The sequence below is a fragment of the Macrobrachium rosenbergii genome, chromosome 36 (genome assembly GCF_040412425.1).
Source record: "Macrobrachium rosenbergii isolate ZJJX-2024 chromosome 36, ASM4041242v1, whole genome shotgun sequence".
Lineage (NCBI taxonomy): Eukaryota > Metazoa > Arthropoda > Malacostraca > Decapoda > Palaemonidae > Macrobrachium > Macrobrachium rosenbergii.
In genome coordinates this window covers 5,593,707-5,610,908 of record NC_089776.1, presented here as the reverse complement: position 1 = coordinate 5,610,908, position 17,202 = coordinate 5,593,707, and the positions used below count along the sequence as shown (strand labels likewise).

The window sequence follows — 17,202 nt, the reverse complement described above, 5'->3', positions numbered from 1 at the left end:
CTCCTGGACTGCGTCTGTGGTGCTGAAATTTATATAACTCCAACATTTAATCACCTTTGGTGTTAGGCTCATTAAATTTGAGAGGCTTCAGTGTCAGTAATTACTGTAATTTGATGTGTATGTTGACATTTTGATATTCGTATAATTTAGGATGAAGGTTCTCTTTGTCCTTCGCTCTCTTCTGCTGTATAGCAATAGGTTCCTTTCTTTCCTTCTCCCTGTTACTGTCTCTTGTTCTTTCGTGTGAAGGTTTATTCTAGGCGGAAGCTTTTGACAGTTTATCAGGTTATAAATGATATTTGTATAAATACTTAAGTTTGTTTATTGTTTTTCGTTGTCCTCCTTGAGTGTTATTCTCTGTTTTTTCAGTGTAGGTGATCTTGCCCCTGGGCCTTAGATAAACGTTTCTGGCATTGATCAATCAAATGAAAAAGACCCTGTCCATGCCACTCATAACTCTTTAAATAGTGGTGTTGTAAATTCATAAATAGATATAGATATATACATATAGGGATATATATATATATATATATATATATATATATATATATATATATATATATATAAAAAGCTGAAATTAAAGATAAAAAAAGTAAAACAGAGGAGTAATCTCTTTAAACTGGACACAGATGCAGCTACGAAACATTCACTTATATGAAACATGCGACAGGGGTAAAAGTAGACGGAAGTTGCTATACAATAACGTCGAGAAGTCGGGCAACCATTGGTAAAGTACACTTTGAGTTTCATGAGGTCGTGGTTGGTCGCTCCGTCCCCGATCACATTTCAGGTTCCCTTTCTCTGTTCGCAGAGCTCCGAGCTCTGTTTTGCTGTACTCCTGAAGGTCTGTTTCAGTAAATCGTCCTACTTCCATAAACTTGAAAAATGCCTTTCAAAACGAAACTTTATTGTTCTTTGTCTTTGTCTTTATTCTCATTCATTTTAATAAATGCGTTAAACCCCATGTCCATAAATTATTAATGACATCTTCTGTTTGAAGACCTGGCAAATGTTCCCATATTCAAAGATTGCTTTAAGTTTTCTGGTATATGTAGCACTATGTTTTAATTATTATGTATTTCAGTAAACATGTATTTTAGTTGTGTATTATTTTATTGTGAAAATTTAGCTCACGTCGTTGTCGCCCGGTACGTGGAGAACAAATAATAAATTAAATAACTTGGGTAAAGGCTGCAATACCCATCGTAACAGATGACTCGAGTCTGTATTGTCTTGAAAGAAATAGAAGTATGTAAATATTTCTATTGTTCTTAGTTATGAAAAATTAACCTGTGTTTTGAAAGAGATTACTTTTTACACTAATCGCTTTTCTAAGAAATAGTTGTTTTGGAAATACAGACCCAAATTGTTTATAGAGTCTAGTATCATGAATAATAGAGTTTTTCGAACGTAATTAAAAACTCTTTCGCATTTACATGATTGAGCCGGTTCATTTGAATTATGGACTTATTAGTTAAAAATAATTGATTTCATGGAATACTTCATGTTGTCTTTTTCATTCTAAGCAGTTGTCTTTGGCAAGGTCTGACAGACACAATGAGTAAATGTGAAACTCACCTGTAAAACGTGTCTTGTACAGCGTTTGCCAGCAGTTCCCCGAGGTATGTCGACCCACTCCTCCAGGTGGTCCAAAGTATAACAGCTTTCGGAGGTGGTTTCAAACTCTCTGCCTCCTGATAATACTGTGAAGCTGTATCACTGTTTGGATGCAGGTGTGCGTACTGCAGCGGTTGGACCTTCTTGGAAAACGACATGAAGATCATGGGCGCATAATTCGCTGCCAAAACCAAGTACATAAACACAGCCACTGAAATCCCTATGACGAGCAAGGTCTGCTTCCAGCGTTGGCCTTTCATCGTCGCGGGAGGCTCCTCTCAGGAGACTGCTGTAGGCGCTCATCGTCAGAATGCCATCTTATCTCGCAATAGTTTTTTGTAACCTTTCCATATTTATTGTTCGAGTCGTTGTCTCCCACTTTGGTTCCTTGGTGCAATTTGGGTCTGAAAGGAAAGGAAATATGAAAAAAGAACGAGAATAATTGCTACATTGTTTCCGTTTGTTGATTCATTCGCCCTTGCATGCACAGAGCCGGAAGGTCCACATCATGCCGCCATATCTGTTTTAAGCTCTCTCTCTCTCTCTCTCTCTCTCTCTCTCTCTCTCTCTCTCTCTCTCAGAAGAACACACGTAATACAAAACACTCCTTAAAGACTCCACCAGGAAGTTTGGAATTTATAGAAATTGCGTGTTATTTCCAAGGCCAGATTTGCCTCATCTGAACAGAAGTGGTCAAATGGCTGCAAAACCAAACATTTTAGAGTAACAACCATAGATATTCAAAATAAGCCTCGACGTAAAGAGGAGTAAGGTAGAATAACGCAAATAACTGGAAAAGTCATAACTACTTTCCCCAACGTGCTGCGATAAAGGATAGTCTTGAATAAGATCATCGCAAGGAGTTCTCGGACAATTTCCTTTTCCGTTTTGGGCAGCTTATCCAGTTATCCTTAGATGGTTTTTTTTAATCAGGGTCGTTGGATTATTTTCTTTTCAAGGAGTCCTTGTTAGTTTTCTTATCCTGGAGTCCTTGGACCATTTTCATATCAGGTAACCACTGAATGATCATTATAATCATTTATCCTTAGGAAGTTTCTTCTCTAGAAGTCCTGGAGTCATTTTTTATGCTAGAACTTCTTCTCTTAGTGTCCTTATCGAAATCCTTGAGTAATTTTTTTTATTACTGAGGTCCTTGGTTAGTTTTCTTTCGGGATTCCTTAGATAATCTTCACTTCTCTCTTTCGTTTTCCTATTTATTAGTCCTTTCCTGAAGTCTTGGAATTATTCGACATGTCAAATAAATGTCAACCATGAATTCAAAGGCTCCAGTATTGCTTTTGCTACCCAGGTCTCTTCCGGTAATCTTTTGGTCAAGGTTTCAAAGGACACCGTTTTGTGCAGCTTTGTTTTCAGAAGTCTTTGGGTTTGTTTCGTATGAAGGATTCCGAGAACGAGTCTGATGTCCAGGAATCCCTGGGCAGTTTTTCAAGACTTCCGGTATTTTCCTTATCAGAGGAGTCTTTGGCAAGTTTTCGGACTGCGTGTTTTCGAATATAGCTCAACTATTATACATCAGATCATGCACACACACACACACACACACACACACACAAAACACACTATATATACATATATGCATATGTATATATATATATATATATATATATATATGTATGTCTGTATTATATATATGCATACACACATACACCTATATATATAGCATATATATATATATATATATATATATATATATATATATATATATATATATATATATATATATATATATATATATATAAATATATATATATATATATATATATATATATATATATATATATATATATATATATATATATATATATATATATATATATATATATAAGCATTAAGTTACAAACGCCCTTTAATATCCAATTCGCTCTACCTCGGAAATAATATATTTTTCCGGAAATAATATATGTTTCCCTTCTAAATTTATTAGTATCCTAAAAATTATAAATTCTCCTCCAACTGTTGTCTTGGGTAGTAGCTGAGACTTTATATAAGGCCCACTGAGTATTCTTAAGTGAGCAACTTGGACTTAGAATTCTCACTTAGTCTTTGGGCACACAGAAATTGTTATCAGTTCACTAATCGGTCTCGGAGCCTTGTCAGTCAGTCTCTCTCTCACTCCACTGAACCTCACACTCGCTCCTCGGTGCCCTGTCCCTCACTGCCTTCTGATTCAAAAGTGCCTGTTACAACGGTCTCTCTGAGCGTATGAATCATGGTGTCCTTATTTTGATTAACTTCTGTCCTCTATTAACTGATTCACTAAAAGCGCTGATCACACTTTTTACCTACGAGATACACAACAGTATTTTCTATGGGCATCAGCCGGTCTGCTCTGGCACCTGGGATCGTCATTTTCTGCTTCTCTCTGTCTCTGTTTTTTCGGTATTCTCTGGTTACGCCCTTTTGCATTTATTAGTTCCATTACATATATAAATATCTATCTATCTATCTATCCATCTATCTATATCTATATATATATACATATATACATATACATATATATAAAAATATATATATACATATATATATATATATATATATATATATATATATATATATATATATATATATGAATGAATTTTATCACATCAACGTGATTCATATACAAACAGCAAGCTACAACCGTCCTTTAATATTCAATTTGCTCTACCTCGGAAATAATATATTTTCATATATGTTACCCAAAGGGGAATTTTTTAGTTGATAACAAGTTCGTCGTCTCGTGGGCTGGAACTTATCAACTAAAAAATTCCCCTTCGGGTAACATATATGAAAATATATTATTTCCGAGGCAGAGCGAATTGAATATTAAAGGATGTTTGTAGCTTAATGCTTGTATATGAATCACGGTGATGTGATAAAATTCATTTATATATATATATATATATATATATATATATATATATATATATATATATATATATATATATATATATTTATATATGTGTGTATATGTATACATGTATATATATAGATATATACAGATGGATAGATAGATAGATAGATATTTATATATGTAATGGAACTAATAAATATTTATATATGCAAAGGAACTAATAAATGAGAATACCAGAAAAAAAAAACAGAGACAGAGAGAAGCAGAAAATGACGATCACAGGTGCCAGAGCAGACCGGCTGATGCCCACAGAAAATACTGTTGTGGATCTTGTAGGTAAAAAAGTGTGATCAGCGCTTTTAGTGAATCAGTTAATAGAGGACAGAAGTTAATCAAAATAAGAACACCATGATTCATACGCTCAGAGAGACCGTTGTAATAGGCACTTTTGAATCAGAAGGCAGTGAGAGACGGGGCACCGAGGAGCGAGTGTGAGGTTCAGTGGAGTGAGAGAGAGACTGACAAGGCCCCGAGACCCATTAGTGAACTTATAACAATTTCTGTGTGCCCAAAGACTAAGTGAGAATTCTAAGTGCAAGTTGCTCACTTAAGAATATTCAGTGGGCCTTATATAAAGTCTCAGCTACTACCCAAGACAACAGTTGGAGGAGAATTTATAAATTTAGGAGGCTAATAAATTTAGAAGGGAAACATAACTTTCATTAAAACCAAGATTTTTATAACACTTTGCCTTTACCAAGATAGCTGACATATAAGCACGATGAGGTGACTGAAAAATAACACATATCAAGCTACTTGTTTCCACTAAAGTTAATCACCCGTTATATATATATATATATATATATATATATATATATATATATATATATATATATATATATATATATATATATATTGTAATGAGGTAAACTTTGCACACTCCATCTCATCCTCCAAGAAGTAGAGTAAGATACAATATAAGAACATTTCACGTTCTATGGAAATAATATCTATTGTTTTAATTTCAACCATAAAGGTTAACTGTGGGTCAAATTCGCCCTTATTGACTCCTCTCACCACTACCACTACCCTTTTGGGTGAACTTTTAATCCCTTTTCCTTGTCCAGGTGACTGCCCAAAGACCTTGTTTTCAGGTGCTGTTCTGTCGGAGATGCTAATCCCACCTCGGTCAAGAGAGAAAATGACTCCCGCACTTAGCAACTGACCCACGTGACTGGCGCCATCTTGAACATCTGTGCCAAGATACCCCCATGCCCCATGTGCGAGACCCTTATAAAAAACGAGGTCCCGTCGCCATACAGCGCCACCTACAAGGAGCAGAATCGTAATCTGCAGATGCTATATAAGGGCATCATCCTCAGAAGAGTTAGAACTTAGAAGACATTGGAGATTTATCCAGGACACTGCCATCCTCCCTGGCTCCCTTGAGCTGGCCCCCACGTGGCTGTCCAGAGCCTAAGTTGCTTTTGTAGTGAATCCCTTTAACACTACCCTCCATTGCTGGCATCCCCCGAAGACAAAGAGTCTGTCTCCCGATGAAGGTTAATGTACCAGAGTCAAGGTTCTTTTGTCAGTCACGTCCCTGTCAATCTTTTGCTATTTTCCATTTCCTTTTCATAGTGAGATATACCTACAACGAGACCTGTAATACTTTTATTTGTGCAGTGTTCATTTCTGAACCTGTGAAGTGAAGTGTAACATAATTGTCCAAAATCAGAGTTATCGGAATCAAGTCCTCTCTAAGCACCTTCTGTGCAACTCCTCGATTCCTTCTTGATTAAGTGCCTTAGTGCAGCTAAGTAACCAAATGTGTTCTTGATTGCAGATAGGAGTTAGTCTGCTGTGGATTTGTTATCATCTTGCATGCGCAGTGGCATAACCACTGTTCCTCTCCCCTGCAGTGCCCTTTGAAGCAGGCCCCCTCTTGAGTTTCTCCAGAGAATTAACCATTTGTTTATCAACATTACTATATGGCAAGACCCTGTTTACCTGTCTTTATTTACAATCCCATTCTTCTGATATTTGTGTTTTTCCAATGTAAATATAATTAATTAAGTGAAACCTACGTGTTTACCTAATAACCCGCCCCCCCCTGAAGAAGGCCCTCAGCCAAAATCTTTGCATATGGTTTTACCTGAACCCAATTTTAGAGTCAGATTTCACCTGCTTGAGGTAAGTTTCCGTAGTCTTCAGCTTATAATTATATCTATATATATAAATAAATAAATATATATATATATATATATATATATATATATATATATATATATAGATAGATAGATAGATAGATAGATAGATAGATAGATAGATAGATAGATAGATAGATAGTATACTTTCTTCATTCCCAAAACTTTATTGGATAGGAATGTTCATGAGGCCAAAGGAATTAATTTCTTTTGTCTAATTTCCATTCAACTATCCCCTAAGTGTTGACATAATCCAACTTTTAGGTTATTTATGCGGCTGTAGTGGCGACTTAAGTAATGTGAGTGTGCTGTCTTGCCACCTCTTGCGTGTTGTCATGTCATCGATTTTTTTTTTTATGTCAATTCAGGTACTATTTTCAGTTAATTATTTGAGCGTTTTGTCAATTGCTCTATTAATTTTGACTTTAGTTTCTCTTGTCAATGGCCACCATCGTCGGTGTTTATTGCGTGTTCTGTTCGTGCGTTTCATGTTCCGATTTCTTTAACTCTCAGTGCTATGATTTTCGTTTCCTTTGTATTTTCATTTTGTTTCCCCAGAATTTTTGTGTTTCTAGTTGTGTGACTTTCTTTAAATGGTTCTGGTATGGCTGAGGCACTGACAAGGATGGGGATACCGAGCGGAAAAGTTTGACGATTACTGAAGAAAAATAATAAGTCGCACCTTTTGTCTTTGAAGGAAAAAGTCCTGTATAAACTTCCTTCCGAATGAACCGGGAACTATGTTTTCCACTTTTCTTTTTGCTTTTAGATTTCATTACACTACTCATACTTCAATAAGAATGACACAACCGTCATACTCTGCCTCTCTTTGGACATATGCGTATATAGACTGATAGTGAAAGAGAGTGTGTTTGGAATCCGTGGCCGGCTTGGTTATTAAAAATAAAAGGGTGGTTGTACGAGCTGAATGAAAAGCATGAGAGTAGCTTGACTGTTGGAAGTGCAAGGTCATAGTTGTGAATGCGAAAGAGGAAAAGGTGAGAGAAAGAGTTTGTAAGAATATTTGATTGAGGCAGAGGTTTAGATAGACAGAAGTTTAACGTGTAGCAGAAGTTATAAAAATGTGCTTGTAAATATGGTTAAGAAAAGTAAACAGATAAAAGGGGGTTAGGGTTAAATACTAAGAGGTGGAAGGAGAACACAAGGAATAGGTACAGTTTAATTATAAGTTTCAAAGGGTACTGCTTGTTGAGTGTGGAAGGGCAGAAAAAAGGGATAAAAGCAGTAATTGATGTGATGATGAAAAAAAAAGTAAGTATACCTTAGTTTTACCAGACCACTGAGCTGATTAACAGCTCTCCTAGGGCTGGCCCGAAGGATTAGACTTATTTTACGTGGCTAAGAACTAATTGGTTACTTAGCAACGGGACCTACAGCTTATTGTGGAATCCGAACCACAGTATAGCGAGAAATGAATTTCTATCACCAGAAACAAGAGATCTGGTAAAGAGAAGAGAGGTCAAGGTTTCCAATAAAAGAGTGAAAGAGCAAAACAAAGGATAATAAAGAAAATCGTCAAGTGACTACAACAGTCAGTTTTAGAATCAGTTGTTCCACTGGAAGGGAGATGCAATGTTAATAAGAACCTGGATTTCAGAAGAAAATTTTTAAATGAAAAAAATCTGACGTAGTCTAAGCAAATTTACTCCTGTGCTGGTGTAGGGAGGAGTTTCAACATTTGGTGATTTAAAAAAGGAGAGGCAGAGAAGATGTCATTAAAGAGTGGAAATAGTTAGTGTAAGTTTGAGAATGCTTGTGGAAATGACTGTTGAGGGCATGAGGAGGGCAATTAGGAGGCTGAAGAATGAAAAGGCACCAGGACTTGATAGGATTACCAGCTAAATGCTGTGGGACAACAATGAGTGTGTGAGTGGCTGACCACGGTGTGTAAGGTATATCCCGATAAAAGAAAGGATAAAGAATTGGGTGTGAATAATCATTGCTTCGTTGCTCAATGGTAAGGCGATAGAGGAAACTTCAAGAAGTATATGGGGTTGACATTATTTAGAATACCAGGAAAAGTGTATTATAAGATTTTAACTGAGAAGTAAGGAAGATGACAGAAGGTTTGATAAGGAAAGAACGGTCTGGGTTTAGACAAGGTAGAGAATGCTGAAATTTAACTGTTTGCTATGAAATAGTTATATAAGTTTGAACACAAAATAAATAAGCTATAAATGGCATATATGGACCTAGAAAAGCTTATGACAGATTTGATAGATTGGTAATGTGGAAGAATGCGTGGTATAGAAGGTAAACTGTTGAGAGTAGTTTAAAGTTTTATGATGGAAGTGAAGCACGTGAAAGAATATTCACATGGGAGAGTAATATATTTGGTATAAAGGTGATTCCGAGACAAGGACGTTATTTTTTTTTTTTTTTTTTGCTTTTTGATATTTTTATGGATGGAGTAATGCAAGAGAAAGTACATTAAATGTAGGCAAAAGGCAGAAGCATACTACTTCTGATATAGATTGAGAGGAGATACTGCAGAAACCAGTGAAAAAGTCGAGTGTTTGAAAAGCAGAACATGCAACCCCTTACCTCAGAATCACTTGTATCAAACACATCACTCTTACATATACATTTTCTAAAATGTTTCACTTCCATCATAAACACTAAACTGCTCTCGGTACTTACCTTCTACATCATACATCCCCAACACCTTCCACGTTACCTCTCTATCAAATCTGCCATAATCTTTTCACAGTAACAAGGGTAAACGGAAGCTAGGAATATGCAGAAATTAATGTAAATACATATTTTCAGGTATCTAGGAGAACATACTACCATTGATAGTAAGATGAGAGGCACGGTGAATTACAAAATAGGCAAAGCAAGGAAGGTAACTGAGGGTATGCAAAAGACTGGGAGGATACTCAGATTATCTGTGGAGGCCAAAGTAGGAATTCACTGAGGGACTTTCGAGCTAATTCTCCTCTATGCAGAAAGGTTACAAAAAGAAAGGTCATAAAATAATGAATGAGATTATTTGGAGATGACTGGTCATGGGGAAAGGATCGAAGGTGATGGTTTAGTGAAAATCGTGAATATTCAATGTATTATGGAGGAGAAGGAGAGGAACATCTAGAAAGATCTGGATAGAGGGGGTGTTAGAGGTAATGCAAAAAGTCTAAAAATCATGGCACAACAAGAGCTCGTATTAGTGGCGAACAGTGCAGTATGAAAAGGCGGTTGGCCATTGCTCATGAGACGTCTCTGTCGGTGTATGGAACAGCTAATGTTGTAGAAGATTTCTGTACATAGGGTTTGTCCTTTAATTCAGCTGCTCAGATTTAGGTGTGGCAGTGATCATTGTGAGTTTCGTCTCTGGAACCAACCCCTTCTGGGAAAACGTCTTCACAGCGTAACAAATATTCTCGTTTACAAACACAGAGAATGTTTTAATTTGTTACACATATGGACAAGCCTGAACTCGGATTTAAATCCGGGAAAGTGACAGTAGTAGGAGTAATTTCCATTAAAACACATCATAGCACTGTTAACTGACCAAGCAATTGTACAAATGCCAATTAGTCAACTGTGGTAGGAAAGCGCATGAGACCAGTGACGTCTAGCTGGAAATCGGAAACGTAACACCTTCTACAATTCTTCCTTAAAAGAGAATGGTATATATATATATATATATATATATATATATATATATATATATATATATATATATATATATATATATATTAGCTAAAAAATTAAATGATACCTCATCTACCAACCAGACAGAACATAGGATGAGGATATAAAGCCTTTATACATGTATGTGTATATATATATATATATATATATATATATATATATATATATAATATATACTGTGAACATGTATATATATACTGTATATATATACATATAAAGGCTTGATGTCCTCATCTTATATTCTATCTGGTTGGTAGGTGAGGTATCATTTGATTTTCAACTAAAATTTCATCATATCCGTTCGTTTTCCATCCCCTAAATTCCTTTATTAACGAATCCACTTGAAAAACGGTAAATTCATTAATTAGAGTATCAGGTCTTCTTGAGATTCTGATAAATCAATCAATTTATACCTCTCATATCTCTTATTCATGACCTCACATTAAAGTTCCACTCAGCGTTACACCCTTCTTCTGAAATAGCTGTTGACCCATCCCTCCCTCCCTCCCTCCCTTCCTCTCTCCCTCCCTTATTTGATTGATCTTTTCCTCTTTTTGTTTCACCCCTGGTGCTTTCATTAATAATTCTCATGGCTGCCTCTACATCAATGCCACTGCTGATATGCGACGTTGCTATCAGCATCGTCCGCTTGTTTTTTTCAATTATTCTCTCTCATCACTTCTTGCACTTCATTTACCTTCAATGTCTAGGCATGAAGATTTAGTATGTTCTACTCTGTGTTCTTCGTCTCCTCCATGAATTTTGTGCGAGTGCCTTTGCTTTTGTCCACTCGTTATTGCAGTGATTCTCAAACTGGGTGCCGTGGCACCCTGGGGTGCCACAGACAGTGACTAGGGGTGCCGCAAGATTGTCATGAATTTTATCTTGACTAGGTCATCTTAATGAACATTTGTCAAAAAAAAAAAAAGTTTGCAGAAGTCTTCATATAATTTTTATCAATGTGTCTACTGTAATTATAATTTATCTAATCTTCTGTTATGCTCTTTGCTTGTACAGTATACTTCTGCATGTACTGTGTCCTGCTTTTGGCTTAGGTATGGATAATAATTTTATTCATTGAATAAGAAGTTAATCCATGCAATATGGTGGGATGGTGAAGAAAGGCTGCCATGGCAATGATTACATTAGCTAGGGTGCCATCACTAAAAAAAGATTGAGAACCACTGCGTTATTGTATTGCAGGTCTCACTCAATACCCTAGGTGTCCGTCTTGTTACCCCATATTCAAGTTTTTTTTTTTTTTCAGCAGGCTGATATGCCTTACTAGTGTTAACCAAGTCCTCACTGATTGCCTCAACTCTTCTTCTTTGGTTTACAAAGCACCATACCTATATCGAATTTACAGTGCAAAAGCCTCTCAATGTTTAACTTCAAGAAGCCTTTTTACACCAACTTAGATGCTCTGCCAACTTTTTGTTGTGTGCTTTTCAAATCAGCTTTTGTGTGGGAATGACAAGTAGGTGATCACTGCCACCCTCAACGCCTTTTTTCTCTCTCTCTCTATTATTGTCTATGTGATCTATTTATTTCCATGGCTTTCATCTGGATATTCATGGATATCTTGGTTTGGAAACGGTGATTCAAATTACAACATTATTTAGAGCATAACAATTAATAAATTGCTCCCAATTTCCATTTGCAGTTTCTCCTAGGCATTGCTTGCCTGTGACCTCCTCCGTATATTCACTGTCCCTACCAACTTTAGCTGAGCTTGCTTGCCTTGTGTCTGGAATCACAGGCTTCTTTTGCCGGAGGGATCATTTGTACGAAATTATTTTGTCTGCAAATGAACCCTTTTCCAAATGACGTCGCCATCAAAACATCACAAAAATGGGAAAAGCAGCGAAATCCCGAATCTTTTACATTGGTGGGTTGTGTGCGGCCATGTTCATGAGACGTTCAGGGGAATTGCGTCTATACGACTTACCTGGGGTTGTCAATACGGATGCAGTGTCTTTCGGGTTTTGCCAAGGAAGGTAAAAAGCTTGACCCAAAATGTATATTCATCAAAAAAGTGTGTCACCGTAAATAAATGTAATGAATTGGGCTTAAGAAAATCCCGTGCTGAATCCTTTCCACAGTGCCACAGATAGACAGTAGAAGTGCACAGCCGTGTCTTGTGCCAGCGGATACTGTGAGAGAGAGAGAGAGAGAGAGAGAGGTAATAATCAAGAGATAAAGTGCTTTGCTTGCAAAAGCTAAGATGGCATTGCAGTTTTGCAGTGCTGAGCATACAACAGTGGCACAAGCTGTCACGGGAATGTAAACATTATATATAAATCTTACCGAAGTATCTCATTCACGACTCTTTTTTTTTTATTTCCCTTGCAGTTTCTTGTAAACTTTTTAGGAGTGATTGAAAAGTCAACTAAACTTTCCTGAAGAAATTAATTATTTCAAGTACTCTTGAACAAGTTTGTCTCGAGAGACGAACTTTCACTTTTCAAAACTATATTCAATAAATTTCCATTTTCCGTCAATCGCTGATGTCTGTGACCTTTGAAGTCGAAACACCAGCTTAAAGCACAAGCAATCCAAAATAATGAAATACAGATACACACGTACATACACACACACACACTATATATATGTGTGTGTGTGTGTGTGTGTGTGTGTATTTTAATGTTCCTAGTAGATTTTCCCTATGCACAACCATCGTTAAAAGATGATGTCAAAGTCTGAATTTCTCAGGCTCTGACTAACAGTTTCGAAATTCCTCGTACCCAACCTTCTGCTGATGGTACCTGGCGTAATAACCCTCCCCAGTTCACTCTGTTTCTGTGTTTATTGAAGTAAAACGTTTCTTCTTATGAAGCGGAAGACCAGGTGGGAAGAGACATCATCGAGCAAGGTGTGACAACACACACTCTACCAGTAACGTCCATCTGCACATCTATCAAAAGACTTCAAAATACCAACCCTGACAAATGATCTAATATATATTCTAAAAAGCTATCATCTAAGAAATCCTGTACTACCGTATGCCCCTCAACATTGTTGCATAAACGTCAGTCCATTTATTTATTTATATATTTTTGCTTGTTTGTGCTCCTATTGCTATGGAAATAAGGAAATTGTCTTGCTATTGCTATGGAAATAAGGAAATTGTCTTGCTATTGCTATGGAAACAAGGAAATTGCCTTGCTATTGCTATGGAAATAAGGAAATTGTCTTGCTATTGCTATGGAAACAAGGAAATTGTCTTGCTATTGCTATGGAAATAAGGAAATTGTCTTGCTATTGCTATGGGAATAAGGATGAGCTTTCTTTCCAGAATGCCATGACAATCGTATGTTTTTAATAATTTCTGTACAATCATGTAATAGTTCAGTTTATATTTTTCTTTATTATAGATTACACTTGCATTAAATTATACGAAAAATATTTTTAGGACTTCTGTGTGACGAAGCATTTTGACACTTTTCAGAAAATAAGTCCTGTTCACTTTTTCATCTTCAAATACACCATTAACCGATTACGCCGTTTGCCTACTCTCCAACTATTTTGCGATGCATAGGCCATAGTGTAATCGCACACATATCAATTAACATCTAGAAAACCATAAGAGCATTGCTCACCGTCAGTCCTACCTCACGTTTGGTTGAAAATGCCTCCCGCAGAGACGAACCCTTCTACCTAAATAAACAGAGCAACAAAATTGACTTTGAACCATTATTTCACCAACTACATTGAAAACAACGCTGCTCTGTGAGGAATATCGAAACAGTGAGCTTATATATATATATATATATATATATATATATATATATATATATATATATATATATATATATATATATATATATATATAATTGCATTAACCAAATACTCTCTTTACTTTTCGAATTCTTCACACTTTTTGGATACTTTTATCCTTCAAAGCCTTAGATCCAAATGTAAGAATATGATGAGTAATTCTGATGTCTGTAGCAGGATTTGAACCTGCATCCAGAGCATCAGAACGAGGTAACATTAACTCAAAGTGTGAAAATTTCAGAAGTTTATAGAGTATTGTGGCTATCATGATTAAACATGTCTGGTTAAAAGTGACCAATAGGTCCCATATACCATATATATATATATATATATATATATATATATATATATATATATATATATATATATATATATATATATATATATATATATAGATATGTATATATACTGTATATACAGTATATATACATATATATATATATATATACATACATATACATATATATGTGTGTGTATATATATATAGGCATATGTGAGTATGCGTGCGTGACATCGATGTTGCTAAATGAAATCCGCTATTCAGTGTTCCTGATAAAGGAGTTCCTCTTGAGGCAACGACATCGAGAGCAAAAACGCCTGCAAAGGCAAAAGTGAGCCAAGAACGGGGGGAACTCCAGTCTATTTCCGACAAACCTGGGATGCAATCCAGATTTCAGAAAAGTGCATTGAAGAGCAGGTATCAAATTGAAATGAGTTTTCGAGAGGGAAGCTCTTTGGATACATTCAATACTTCTGGAAAATTAGTTTCTGTTGGAGTGGTTTGCGTCAGACAGTGGGGTTAACGAAATCATCGCCTCATATTATTCCGGAAAAAATGTTTTGAGCCAATTGCAAACTGGAAAAATGTTTTGGAGCCAATTGCAAACTGCAATTTCATATTATCTCCCTATTCGAAAGTTTGTATGGTTTTTATCAAGGCTTATGTATTTTTTATTGAGTTCATGTAATATAACCTCACACTCAAATACAGGTATATATATAAATATATATATATATATATATATATATATATATATATATATATATATATATATATATATATATATATATATATATACTCTATATATATATATATATATATATATATATATATATATATATATATATACATTTTATAGATGTGTGCGTATGTGTGTGCTCATGTGCGTATGCGTTTAGCAATCAGGCGATTATCTGAGAAGGGCTGGCTCAAGAGAATAAACAGGACAACGGGCACTGTTACAATCGTCATTTAATTACTGAAGTGAGATGAATCCTCTGCACAAAAAAATGGATCAGCTCAACATGCTTCCACAGAAGGATTATTAACTACATGTCAGCCCCAGTACACTCGCTGCATCACTCACCCGTACCTCCCTTGCCCGGTTTTACCTGCAGGATGTTAAGAACACCTTTAGAGGCCTTCTTCTGCTGAATCTATCCAGCAACTTCATGGGTCTTCATCTCTATCCTCCCATAATTCTTTTCAACAATCTGTTGTCCTCCATTTCTCCACATGATCAAACCGCTTTAAAATACTGGTTCATGCTTCCACAAATGCTACTCCTATGTACTTCATGTCCTCACATTTCTAAGCCTCTTAATCCTCTGAACCCTATAATATATATATACACATACATATATATATATATATATATATATATATATATATATATATATATATTTACATTAATCAGTATACATTTAGTGATAGGACCTCATTTAACCTAGATGGTATCTAGCAGAATTAATCATTTATTAAGGAAAAGTTACAAGCTTTCCAGGACTAAAACTCCTCATCGTCTGGTAGCCATAGTATTCTCTGGCTACCAGACAATGAGGACTGTTTCCTGGAAAGCTTGTAACTTTTCCTGAATAACTATCTCTGCTAGATACTATCTAGGTTAAATGAGGTCCTATTACAAAATATTCTATATACGTTTAAATTATAATATATATATACATCTATATAGATATGTGTATATATATATATATATATATATATATATATATATATATATATATATATATATATATATACATATATATATATATATATAATATATATATCATCTTATATATAAAAGTGAATGTTTGTATGCTTGTCCATATGTTTGTAAACTATAGAATTCCTAACTGGTTGACTGATCTAGACAAAATCTGGCACGTGGCCATCATTTGACCCAGCTTAGATAATAGGGTAGGTTTTAAACCCGTACCCTCACCCCCTTCCCCCATCCCCCTTCCCTTTGTAATGTATGTGGTAATTAAACTCTAGGGGTTTATCATACCTTATTTCATAAGTCAATAAATTCTACTGGTTTATCATACCTCATCTCATGTACTCAATGCCATAGAAATATATTATTGAAAATGCTTTTCTTTCCTGCAATTAATAATTCTGTATCACGGTTTAGACAGTCACCACAGTAATACCTGGATAAAATGGACAGTCATCACAGTAATACCTCGGTAAAAGGAACAGCCAGCACAGTAATGCCTGGATGAATGAGACAGCCACCGCAGTAATATCTGGATAAAATGGACAATAATGCCTGGATAAGAGGGACAATCAGAACAGTAATACCTGGATAAAAGGACAAACAGAACAGTATTGCCTGGATAAATGGTACAGCCACCACATTAATACCTGGGGGACAGTCACCACAGTAATGTCTGGATAAAATGAACAGTCACCACAGCAATGTCTGGATAACATGAACAGTCACCACAGTAATGTGTGGATAAAATGGACAGTCACCACATTAATACCTGGGGGACAGTCACCACACTAATGTCTGGATAAAATGGACTGTCACCACAGTAATATCTGGATAAATGGGACAGTCAGCACAATCATAACTGGATAAAATGTGCAGTCACAACAGTAATATCTGGATAAATGGGACAGTCAGTATAGTAATATTTGGATAATAAGGGACAGTTAATAGAGAAATTTGTGGATAAAACGGACAGTCACCACAGTAATACCTGGATAAATGGGATAATCTGTACAGCAATTCCTGGATAGAAGGAACAATCAGCACGGTAGAGTCAGTACAAGGAGGTGGA

At 35.7% G+C, this 17,202-nt stretch overlaps 1 protein-coding gene across 1 annotated transcript in view; it reads right to left on the bottom strand.

Annotated features, from left to right (window-relative positions):
• Positions 1-17,202, bottom strand: part of LOC136856562 (carbohydrate sulfotransferase 4-like) — a 57,215-nt gene that overhangs the window by 36,002 nt on the left and 4,011 nt on the right. The window contains exon 2 of the mRNA XM_067134416.1: positions 1,579-2,021. Within this exon, the coding sequence (XP_066990517.1) occupies positions 1,579-1,877 (299 nt within the window). The 5' untranslated portion in view covers positions 1,878-2,021. The remainder of the gene's footprint in view (positions 1-1,578; positions 2,022-17,202) is intronic.